The sequence below is a fragment of the Centrocercus urophasianus genome, unplaced genomic scaffold, assembly GCF_019232065.1.
Source record: "Centrocercus urophasianus isolate 14NV4802_14NV808 unplaced genomic scaffold, USGS_Curo_1.0 seq_16, whole genome shotgun sequence".
NCBI classification, from domain to species: Eukaryota; Metazoa; Chordata; class Aves; order Galliformes; family Phasianidae; genus Centrocercus; species Centrocercus urophasianus.
In genome coordinates, this window is record NW_024884711.1 from 28683920 (window position 1) to 28696696 (window position 12777).

The window sequence follows — 12777 nt, forward strand, 5'->3', positions numbered from 1 at the left end:
GTGTATTTCAATGATGCTGCTCCCAGAAGGCAGAGACAGAGAGAGAGCTGCCTGGTGCCTTTCTGATCGCTCGTGTTTCCTGAATGCATCTTGGAGTCTGACTGTTAAAATAAATTACACTGCTTTTTAATGTCAAAAATGCTGCTAGCAGAGGATGGTTTCGATCCATCGACCTCTGGGTTATGGGCCCAGCACGCTTCCGCTGCGCCACTCTGCTGCTCTTATTTCAGCTTTTGTGGATGAATAAAATGTACGTCAGCTGTATTTTGCTGTAAAGTTACACTTCTACTTTTTTTTTTTTTTTTTTAAATGATCTTGTTGATTTTGAAAGCAAAGTAGCCATGAAGGTCCACCTTCAGACATTTTTTCTCAACTTCTGTGTTTCATCATGATTTTGTATGAATCCAGACAGATGTTTGGAAACACTGTAAAAATCTCAGACAAGTGAGCAATTCCTCTCCCTTTACCATGACTGATCAGGAGATTCAAATAAACCATAGCAACAACTGTGTAACGTTTTGCAGAGAGTGTTATTGAGACATGATGAAAATATTTGAAAAATGGTATTTTACATTTCTTGATGCTAAGCCTAGTAAGATAAGTGCACTAAATGTAGTCCTTCAATAATTTTATTCAGACATGCGTAGCTGAATGTGATAGGGAAATGTATATCCAGTAGGAAAAGGAATGCTTCCTATTTATCCACATCTTTTTCTTACTAATCTAATTTCCTCCATAGGATGACTGTGTCTATATGAAGAAGAACCCTATTGAACAAGCAGGGAAATGGAAAGATGAAGATTGTAAAGCAAGCAAAAGTTACATATGCCAGAAAAATGCTGGTGAGTTTTCTGTAAGCACCTTCTAGAATGGTTTACGTGTTATGGTTATATAAAGCCCATGGTAAAAGTGATTTTCCCATAGTCAGTGTCATTTTAACTGAAATTAATTTGCAATTTTGAAATATCTCTTGTGTTAGGATCCTTTTCAACCAGCACGCATACTGTTTCCTGCAAGAAAAAATTCTTCCTGTTTTAAGGACCAGACCAGTAAATTAAAAATAATGATAGTAATAATGATAAACTATGGATCATCATGTATTTTACAGTCATGACTTCTACAGTACAGCAGCCAGGATGGAGATAGAGAGAACCATAAAGATTATTTCTGATATGAAAATTTTGTCAGAGAACATGAAAACATGGCCTCATCACTGCAGTGCTAACTGGGAATCTTAATTTGTTATTGCAATCTCTCTCAGTTACTTGATTACTCTGATACACTAGGTCCTCTTTCATTGTGATAATACGTCTAGCCAAGATAAAGCTTCCAACTTACATTTCTGCTTATTTGTTTGTTTGTTACAGACCCTAAATTGCAAAGTTCCCAAGCCGTGGTTCCAGTGTTTGGGTTTAACAACTATGGTGATGACCGCTATGCAGTCATCAACTATAAAATGAACTGGGAAGAAGCACAGAAGAATTGCAAAGACCAGTATGCAGATCTTGCCAGCATTTTAGATCCTTATGTTGAAGCTTACCTTTGGTTACAAATACTAAAGCATGGAGAGCCCGTATGGATTGGTCTTAACAGCAACATGGTAAGCCAATAAAATGCTTGTGATAAACACAGCTGTACTCCAGATCAGCATAGATTGACCATATTTCTTGCTCAGAGGTTGGCAGAATCCACTACTGTGACCCCCAAAGAGAGTGCTGTCTATGAGATCCATGAATGCTTGACAGACATCAAAGTCTTGCCAAGATACTTGATTTCCCTTCAATTCAGAAGTTTTAAACATCTACATTTTTGGCCATAACATAAGCAAGAAGTGCCACAGCCTACATTTCAGAGGCCACCAAGGCTGTAGCTGCAGTAGCTAGTGGCTTCAGAGGTAAAAGAGGTTATGAACTTCTGCTTCCTGCGCTCTTATATGCATGTGGGAGGGCACAGCTCTTTCTAAGAACACTCTGTGGAGCATACCACAGAAACAGCTTGGCTTAAAAGTAGTTTTTTTCTGTGTCGTAATTTTGAGCATTATTTCAAGTTAAAGCCTAGCATTTACTTCTGTCTCAGTAGAAGGGGAAATTGTAAGGTGCAGCATAAAGAAAGGAGCAGGCCCCTGGATGTGGGAATCCTGTAGGGTGGTTTTCAGAGCTGATGTCAGTGCCCTGCAAAAAAGCTGCCACCAGCTTCAAGTCAACAGAGAGTGTGAAGGGCTGAAATGAGAAGCATTTGCTAAGGACATATAAAAAGAATATAAAAAAAGATGATGCAGCTGGATATTTGTGGGAACAGAGTTATAAGGAAGTCAAGAGCAGAGTGTTAGAGCTGGAGCTTGGTGGGAGATTAAGGCACAGTTCCTGATGTGAGATGAACAGGAGCTAGATTTTGGTGAGAGCAGGCGTGGGGGAACCAGGATTAGATACAAGACTGGGATGGAACTTGGCCAAGGAGGTCAAAGGAAAATGGACAGGAAAGAAACTGGTATGAAGAACTAAAAGGGAGCCTGCCTCCAAAGACAACAGGAAGAAGGGATCAGGCTGCACACGGTGGGGTTAACAGAGCCATAAATTCAGCTGCTGCAAGTCATGGTCTGCAAATAGTGGTGAAATCCACTGAAAAAAGTACATGTTTAGAGAAAAAAATACTATATATAATATAGTATTATATATAGTATATATTATATATAATACTATTATATAATATATAATAATATTACATATATGGTGTGTATGTATATATATATAGATAGATAGATACTATATATATAGTATATATAAATATAGTATATATACATATATATATATACTATATAAAATGTTAAATAGCTGGTCCATGCAGTGGGTGGCAGAGGTCTGTGTATGTGTCCCATGAAAATTTAATCAGTATTTCTTGTTCCAATCGAACTGCTATTTTTTTTCTTTCTTTCTAAAAATATAGAAAAACTTGTGTTAGAAGAATGTTAAGAATTCTTTCTCTGCAATTTTTGTTTGATTTCTGTGTTTATTTGGACTCCTTTAATAAGATCTTCAGTTATATAATCACATTTGCTACCACAAGGCCCTTTGTCCATTATGCTATACAAACTGTATACTGTGAACTGAATAATGCAGGTTGAGTGTGAATGAATGTCTTTAGGACTACCATTCTATCTGCTGCATAGGGCTGAGGTTTGGTCATGACAGAGGAAAAACTAATTACTGTCACGGAGTTAACTAGATCATGATCTATGCCCCCCCCTTTCCCCCCGCCCTCCGGCCCTACAAAATGGGAAGGCAAAAGGAAAAGGGATAGGGAGATGGGACCTGGGCTCAAGGAAGGAAGAAAAAAACCCACAGCAAAGATCTATGGAGGAAAACTTATTTTACTAACTATGATATCAGAATTCAAGGTAACACAATATAATACAATCTAATTGAAATTGAGCTTAATAAATCAAATAAGATAGGAGAGAGAGAGTTCCTGGGACCGAGTAAAACCTCAAACACTTGGAACAGCTAGGAAAGCACCCTCTAGCACCCACTGCAAGGCAGTAAGAGACCGCCCCACCTAGAAGGGCCAGATCCTGTGATTTCCATAAATGTGTAGGGGAATAGGTACCTGGAATTGGAGCATTAACACTATAACTCCCAGGGCACTACATGATGTTATGATGCAGAATACTGAAAGCCAAAAAACATAAAACCATGACAATTACGTGTAAGTAACTGTGATTCTGACCTGTCCTAACTTTTACATACCTTCAAGTGCAGTCTTCATTTTCTTTTAATCTAATTCATGTATGTGACATGATCTTTACTGTCATTTGCTTTTAGACTCGTGGCGTTTACATGTGGTCGGATAGAAGGAGGAGCAGATATCATAACTGGGCCAGTGGAGAACCAAATAAGAATGCAGCCTGTGCCTATTTAGATTTGGATGGTTTTTGGAAGACAACATCTTGCAATGAAACATTTTTATCTCTCTGTAAACAATCTGATGGTAGGTCATGAATAGGAGAAGTGCATTTAGAAAGGCTGGAATTTCAAATCCTGTCTTTATTTCAGCATCAGCAGACCATGTTTTTCGTGGCTTTTAAAAACCCACTGAAAGTTGTACATCTCCTTAACAGAGTTAATTCCTACCGAATCGCCACAGCTTCCTGGAAAGTGTCCTGAACCAAAGCACGGTAGATCTTGGATTCCCTTTCGTGGCCATTGCTACTATGTTCACACCACTTCTGAAGTAAGCTGGCCAGATGCTTCCATGATGTGTATTCAGATGGGTAAGTGCCTTTTTATGAGAGCTGCTATGAAAGTAATGCCTTCTATTTTACCATGTCAACCCATGATGTCAGAGGTGGATATTGGTAGTATGTCAGTAGAGGTTGAACTTTCCTTTTGTTCAAGTTCACAAGTTCACATTTTGTTGTGAACTTGTGATCTAATAATTGAAAACTCTTGGGCTTTAAAGGATTCCTTCACTCCTTCTCCCTCCTTTCCCCCACCCCTCCCCATTTTCTTTTTTCATGATTGTTTACTGAAGTAAAAAAAATGTATAGTGAGAAATATTGCTGAAATTTTTGTACTGTTTATTTGATATGTTAGGTGCTTCTCTGGTTTCCATAGAAGATCCAGCTGAAATGAACTTCCTCTTACTTTACTTGTCTCCACTTGCAAGTGATTTCAGAAAATTTTGGATAGGATTGTTCAAAAATATTGAAGGTAATTATTTCATAATGGTCCAGAAGGGTTAATGTGTTGACTTCATCTGTGTACAGCTTGTGAGCATTTACATTTGACAAGTTCCCATCTAAACATCCCTATCTGTTAAAAGAGTGAAAACAGAATCTTCTGCAAAGGTAATTTATTTAATCAAATAATAAATTCCATATGCAATGTCCTTGGGCCTGGTAGACTAGAAATATTCTCCCACTTCATCCATTTCCTATTTAATACTTCTAATTTTAGGGGAATGGATGTGGACAGACAGAAGTGTGGTAGAATTTGTCAACTGGGAGAAAGGAGAGCCTACAATGATTTATGATGAACACTGTGTGGACATGGATGTCTCAAGTGGATCCTGGAGGAACTATTACTGCTCTGTTGACCGCAATTTCATTTGTAAAATCCCAAAGAGTGAGTTCTAAATTCTATCTACTGACTTATTTTGTAAGTAGTTGTTAACTTGCATCAGACTTAATTGTACATGCACTGGATACTCTTTGTGGATGGATCTCGATGCATGTGCTTCAAAGCTAGGAAAAATAATGCAGGAGAAGAATCTCAATCATATTTTTATCTTCTCAGTTTAAGAGCATTGTTTTTTTGCTATTTGCTGTGCCAAGAACAGATCAGTTGGTGAGAGCGTGGAGGAAGTTACATTAGGGTACAGGAGGCATTAGATGAAGAATAGATGACTAGATTAGTGATGAGAAGACAGACAGATGGCTAAGCTGAGAGGTGGCTGGGCAAATCACTGAGCTTCTGGAGGATGAAAGCAAGAGCTGCCAGTGGGATTAGTAGAAATGAAGTGTGCTCAGTTGAACTGAATGGCTAAGCAGAAAGTGTCAGTTGAGGGTGGGCAGTGGGGCCCAAATCATTTCTCTGCTGACCCAGGCATAATGAGACATGCCAAGACTGCCATAGAAAACAATACATTTTATTATTAATGGTAGCCTTGCGGTTTTTAGTTGAATATATCACAGCCTGAGATGACGTTCTCTGGCATGCACAGCAGTGTTTCATAAAGTGTGGAGGATGCAAATCTGCACATGCATACATGGAGTGTGCCACATTTTCTCACATCAGCTGGGAAGTGGTTTGAAAAGGCAAACAGATCCACTTCTCAAATAATTCACACAACTTGCAACTAATTGAATCTTCTTTTTTTGGATCTCCACATGTTGGCAGTAGAACCGTCCATGAGCTCTCAAGGGCTAGCCAGCCAGGCCTGCAGAGAATTTACTGTTTCCCAAGCAAAAGAGAAAGGAAAAAAGAAATGCCTAAAAATACAGCTTAAATACTTTTAAGTAAAAATGTGCTTTTCAGTTATTCAAGTGTAAAAAATTAAATTCTTCAGAATGAAGGCTGGGGACTGTGGAAGTATGAAAACTTTTAACATCTGCCTCCCAAAACAATAAAAGTGTTCGAAGCAATATAAAGTGAGACATCAGTTTGGAGTTTTTAGAACAAACACGTTTAACAAAAATCGTTGATAAAATCATCAAGAGTTTTCGATGACAGTTTTTTCATATATAGTTTTTCATCTCCGTTAAGTAAAATGTAATAGGAACACAAAATAACAATTATGTTTATAGTATGTATTTTGTATTTGAATGACTACTTGCAAACTATGTATAATATATGTATTTTTTAATTTTAAAGTTATTGAAGTTGAACCAACCCATGATTCATCTGTCAATCAAGGTAGGTTTTATAAGCACATTAAAAAGAAATTTCGATAAATTATAGACATTCATTATTTAGAAGTAAATGAGTTTCATTGAAATATCCATTTAACTATCAGTAGTGATTTCATTTTAAACCTGTTTAAAAGGAGAACTTTTATCTCAAACTGGATGGCTTATTGATATTTTTGTTGTTTTGTGAATAAACTGTGGTACGTTATAATGCTGCTTTTGAAAGAAATGTAGGAGAGATTGAGCACATTTTTGCTCTGTCTATCCAAAACGGGTGTCAATTTTAAGTATAATTGTTCAGTACTCTTCTAGTTTACCTGGCTGATTTACTTAGGGAAATGTTTGTTATATGCAGTAGTAATCTCTGGTCATTTGTAATAATTGTTCTGTTTCGTTTTTCTCAGCATCAAAAAGAGAAGCTACTGTTTCATCCTCACATAGTCGAGGTGTGATGATTGTTACGCTAATCTTCCTTCTGCTAGCAGGCACTGGCCTTATAGTATATTTTTTCTACAAGAAGAGACATGAACAGACAACTGTTACAGCGAGTTTTGGCAATGCCATATACTGTGGTAGTCCTGATCCTGGAACTCATGAATCAAAATGTCTTGTGACCAGTATTGAAGAAAATGAATAGGCAATGGGTAAATAGGTAAATGGGTAAATAGGGTAAACTTGGGCCTGATTGAAAAGGAACTAAGTACTGGAATACCAAAATTCTGAACTTAAACTGATTTTCTCCTATGGGAATTCTTGTTTGTTTTGCACAGGATACTTCTTGCTTATACTAGCAGGAACAAGCAATCTTGCAACATTCTAAATCTACTCACAAGCAGTAGTTCTTGGGAGGACTGTTGAACATACATAAAACCTGGAGCTACACTGTGTAAAGGAACACTCAGGATGTTTCAGTTGATGCATGGGTCCTGCATCACCCTTAGATACCAGGATAACTGTACTCATCACAGGAAACAGTCAGAGTAAGTGCCTTAGCGTTCTTCAAAAAGTACATCTAGGTCTGTAGGAGTCCTGGTGATGCCACGTCTGGTCTCCAGCGCAGACTGGCAGAATTGCATATATTGCATGTCAGCTCCGAGATCACTTGGTACACACTCATGCTCGAGTAGCCAGGTAGCCTGCTACAATGCTTATAAATGCTTCTTGGTAAAAATTCTTTTCTTTCTATCACATCTGAACATCCCTTGTCTTCCCACTTTTGTATAGCAGAAGTCTGCACACCTTTGTCAAGATTTTGGCTGCACATTTTCTATAAAGACCCATTTAGCTAATTGAATGTGACAGTCAGGTCTCTCATAAGCCTATTCGCCCCTTTGCTCTGAGACTCTTCTTATATATCAATACATCAAATCTCCCATCCCTCTCAGTGGCCCTTGGCTGGACTTCAGTTCTTTTCTATCCAGCTCCAGCACATACTGATTCATGGAGTCAGACCATCTTAGACAGAGCCTGGACTTTGAATCATTGATTGTTACCCTTTCAGCTCCCTATTACAAGCAATTTTTCACCAACATCGCAATACATGCACTATAGGATGAGAGGGGATTTTGAAAGTCCTGCTAAAATCAAGGTAAATCACATTCACTTTTCTCCCCTTCTTTGGGATTTGTGAGCCAGTTATCTTTTCATATGAAGTAATCAGTTCAGCCAGGCACAATTCACCCTTTGTAAATGTGTTCTGACCACTTCTTCTTTTTCTTGACTTATTTTGTTTCTGGAAATGGCTTCCAAGAGAATTGTTCCATAACCCTCCTAAGGACTGAGGTTACCTCCTTCAGTCACTGTACCTTGTCAGAGGTGGCACAGTGTAGACTCTCAGTGACCACAGCCAGTCCCCTCAGTGTCCTCAGATATAACCTTTCAGGTCTCATGGACTTCTTTATACGCAGCTAACATTAGTCCCTAACTTAATCCTTCTGTGCCATGCATAGCACTTTTCTCCACTAGCATCTCCTGCTAGCTATTAAAGACCTGTAGAGTGTGTGAGGGGTGATTGGTGGCTTTGGATACCTCAGTCATGAACTTTGTAGGACTCCTTTTCCTTTATCTATGGAACCATGTCTTCCTTTTGCTGCTGAAGTAAATACAGAAACCCTTTGTGTTGCCCTTCCTGGCTAGTCTCAACCCCAGCTGAGTTTTCATTTTCCTCAGCCTGTCTTGGTGTGCCCAGGACATGTCCATGTTTGTGTGGCTGAGTAGCTCATGCCTTTTTCACCTTCCATACACTATCCTTTGAGTTTCATCTCAATCAGAAATTTCCTATAAAGACAGGCTTGCTTTCTTCCCTGCCTACTTTGTGCCTTGTACATTGGGACAGGCTGTTCTTGAGCTTTAAGGAGGTTTTTCTTGAAGATACAAAAGCTATTCTGGGATCCTTGGCATTTCAATTACCACATCTGGACTTGATCTTCCTTTCAGTCACCACTGTGTAAATTCAGGTCAAAAACCTCCAAAATGCAGCTATTACATATTCTCATAGTGGGATTTGTACAGCACATATCTGTAATACAGGAGTGATACAATGCTTCAGAGTATTTCCTCAAATAAAGTGTTATTTAATCTTATTTTACTGGTCATTTGTAAAATGTCTGTCTTTCCTGAATTAACATATTTTCCTCTTCATATGACTAATATGAGGATTGAAAGGTCAGCTAAGTATGAATATATTGTGAATAGAAACATTTTCTCTTTTAAATAACATAACAGGAATTTCAAAGGTTTCCATGAAAGGAGAACAGACAGGATTCATTATACTAAACTCATAGATGACAAAATTATTTAAAATTTCTCATTGAAATTACTAATACCAGTGAAGATTTTATATCTTTTTAGTCCATTTCTTCAAAGTCTGAAGCTTGTTATTAGGAAGGCTTTCATAATTTCAAACCAAATTCTCCCTCTCAAAGTCTCTCAATTCTATGAGATTTGTTCAAGACTTCATGACCAAGCCTACATTTCATAGATGTGTACTGTCTGCTTTCAGAGAGTCTAAAAATATACATTATTCCCATATAGTCTTTTTTTTTTTTTTTTTAACTTTTCCCATGGATCTTATGCTAAATGTAAACAATCAAATGACTCGAAGCTCCTAGTTTCAAGAAGGTCTTTATTTAATTTTTTTTTTTTGATATTTCAATCTTTTGATAAACTTTAATCATGTTTAAGTTAAAATATTTTAGTTGTACATGAAATATATGTAAATATTTTTGTACTACTTTGATTCACTAAATAATCATTAAATGGCTGGTTGTAAGTAAAAGTTTGTGTCTTCTTAAATAGAGCAATTTATCATAAAAGTTAAAGTAACAGAAAAAAGGAGCAGGATTCTTGTAGTTCTACTGAAATAAGCATCTAATTTTCCCAATCTAACATGTTCTTAAACTCCAGTAATGATTTGTCTCTACCATCCCACGAAACAGTATGTCTCATTATTCTTTATTCCTGAAAGTTTACCCTAATAAATATCTGATATTCTTGTAATTTAAGACTATTCACTTAGTGTACTGCCTTAACAGTTTCTGAATAAGTTTCTTTCATATTTAATAGCTCTTATCATGTCTCCTCTCCATACTTTCTAATATTAACACCTGTTTTTCCCTTCTGACTTCACTGGCTATATCTTCTTCATCTTCAGTTCTTTTAATATTTCTACCTAGAGAAATGGTTACCAGAAATCAATAATCCAAAACCAGAAAATATATCTAATAAGAAATTAGATTGCGACAATTTACAGAGGTTGATAAGCTTCATAAGGTAATAGTCCTGTTGCATTTGTAAGAACTGATGAACTCATGACACCAAGAGTACGCTGTGACTGTAGAAGGCCACGAGTACACACAGGAACCAGCAGTGGATTGTAAAACCTGGACCACACCCAAGACAGCAGTGAGTGGTACCTGATTATGGAGTGGCACCTGATAATGAAGACTGTGATCCTCTAAAGGATGTTCCAGGCACTTTCTGAGAAGCCCCAGTATGGCCTCTGCATCTGAGACTATGGTTGGGATTAGTTGCCAAATATAACTTCAACCATGCAGCTGTGAGGGACCATCTGTGAGTGAATTGCTTAAATGAAGGGGTCACCAGTAATCTGCTATTCGTAACTTCTTGGTGAAAAATAAATCAAACTTGTTCTAAGATGCTGGTTATGATCTGCATTTCCTCCCAGATTGATTCTGTGTCAGTGAAAATGAACTTTACAAGAAACTTTGGTCTATAAAGTCAGTTACAATAGACAAAGAATTGTGAAATGAACTGATGCCTTCAGGCCAGATTCCAGTCGGCAAGAGCCAGAATTTCTGTGGTCAACAGGAAAGGTTTGAACTGCTCCATAAACATGAAGTTGTGATGTCACTGAATCTGGACACAGGAAAAGCTAAAGTTCCTACTGTCTCTCCTTTGTTGTGTCCTTATCTGACATATCCAGCTTTCTCTTGTGGAGAAGCCTCTGGGGTAATGGAAGAGAAAAATCTCCCATAGAGAGGTATAGAGAAAACTGCTTGCAACCTAAGAACTTATAGAGAGAAAGTTTAAAGGCAATCAGTTTCTCTGCAGATACCATGGACAGTGGAGAGATTTGTTTGTAGGCAGCCTGGTAGAGAATGAAGAAAAATCCACCTGCTGGATCTGGCCAGTTTGGATCTACCTGCTGGGTGTGGAGAAAGCATGACAAACAAGGAGGAAAGAGGGTATATTGAGCGTGTGATTCCTGTGATCAGTGGGGAGAAAAAGGGAGAGGAATCAGCCACAAAGAGGCAAGTGGAATAATAATGAGGATTGATTGCACATTCCCCAACCTCCCAAAGATATCTCCTGCACCCCATCTTGCAAGAAAATTGTTTTTTATTACCAGGCAGTGGGAACAGCTGCCTTTTCTCCTGGCGATACTACAACATGTGATGGTGATGGCTGTTAGCTTCCTGTCTGAAAACAAGTGTCTGATAATGTGTATGTGTACTGTGACTTAATGTTGCACTTAAAAACAAGCAACATTTAGGATCTATTCAGAGTGAAATCTGTTTACAACAAATTTTTAATAGGAAATGGGAAAACAGAAATATGCAATCTCCATACATTGCAAAAATAACAAATGTCTGGGAAAGAAGAGACTGACTTGCTTCTGGCTGATTATTTCCCTACATTTAAATTGCACAACATTAAAGGTGTTCATTCTTGTTGGATTAAAACTAAAATAGAATTGATTGTGCCACTAAAAGCTGTCTGCATTATAATTACTTTACTGAAGATGTGAAATTTAATTAGAAAAAAATGTAGCAGAGTGGAAAAGTAGGGAAGGGGATTTAAATAAAGGAAGCAAGAAATAAGATAAAAAGGAAGGACTTCTTTGCATGAAAGCTATTTTTATTCAGCTAAAGAGTCACAGAAGACAAGAATATTCTATGAATTGTTTTCCTTTATTTTCCATTGCTTTTTGTGCGCTTTCATACACTGACTAGAATTACAATGAATACTTGAATTATTTCAGTTCCAAAAGCTTAATGTTTAATCCCAGACATGCTAATTATTCATATGCTGCTTTTAATTGCTACCACAAGCAATGAAAGTGTCATATAAAGTCAATTTTGAAAATAGTCTGTGTGTGTTCTCATTTGATATCATTGTAGGTGAAATGGCCACAGGAATGCCATTCTTGGCAGTGGAATCTCCATCTGTGGGAATATTCAAAACTCAGCTGGAAAAGGTCACGAAGAAGCTCTGAGAAGGGACATAGCTTTGAGCAAGGCATTCAACCAAACAACTTCCAGTGGTCCCTTGCTGTATAGTTCTGCAGTGAGCAGAGGTTTGTACAGGACTGTCAAACAGGAGCCACTTCTGCACGTGGTGTGATCTGCACAGTGCTCCATCCACCTGGATTCTGGGACAGGGAATCACCCTGGAACTTATGTTGGATATGCTGTGTATGTTCCATGAACAGCCAAAGGCTTCTTGAAATGGCTGCAAACTAATGTCTATAGTGTGTCCCAAAAAGTGGCAGAAAGGGTTGATTGAAAGTATGGATATGATATGCAATGAATTATTGAGAATGTGGTGACAGTGTCTCACATAAAATAGCAAAGAAAACATATTCTTCATGGAAGATTTTCAGAACAGACTTGAGTTTGATAGACTGTGTTGCTGCCAAGAAAATGGGCAAGATTACTAAAAATGTAGGCAGGAGCCCAAATTGAGCTTGAATTCACATGGCATCATATATATAGAAATTCAGAGAAGTTAACAATACTCTGTACCTGCAGTGATAAGAACAGCATCTACAAAAGTATGCCCTGATGGACACTGTGCCCACTTAGGTGAATGTTTAGAGATGTTAGCTGGAGGCGTTGGCTGCAGAGGATGCT

At 37.8% G+C, this 12777-nt stretch overlaps 1 protein-coding gene and 1 non-coding gene across 4 annotated transcripts in view; one reads left to right on the plus strand and one right to left on the minus strand.

Moving 5' to 3' along the window:
- Positions 1–12513, plus strand: part of LOC122159473 (macrophage mannose receptor 1-like) — a 33604-nt gene extending 21091 nt beyond the window's left edge. Inside the window, exons 23-31 of one of the 3 annotated variants that reach the window (XR_006168528.1) lie at positions 740–842; positions 1368–1600; positions 3819–3984; positions 4115–4267; positions 4590–4706; positions 4953–5120; positions 6369–6410; positions 6808–7383; positions 12046–12513. Coding sequence is in view for 1 of the 3 variants with exons in the window: in XM_042817083.1 (XP_042673017.1) it covers positions 740–842; positions 1368–1600; positions 3819–3984; positions 4115–4267; positions 4590–4706; positions 4953–5120; positions 6369–6410; positions 6808–7040 (1215 nt within the window). In the remaining 2 variants the exon portion in view is untranslated. Of the gene's footprint in view, positions 1–739; positions 843–1367; positions 1601–3818; positions 3985–4114; positions 4268–4589; positions 4707–4952; positions 5121–6368; positions 6411–6807; positions 12013–12045 lie in introns of those variants that run through there. The other 2 variants (XR_006168527.1, XM_042817083.1) reach the window with 2 other exon arrangements.
- On the minus strand, positions 146–217 carry TRNAM-CAU. The gene has a single exon. It is a non-coding gene; the product is annotated as a tRNA-Met (tRNA).
- Positions 12514–12777: the final 264 nt, after the last annotated feature.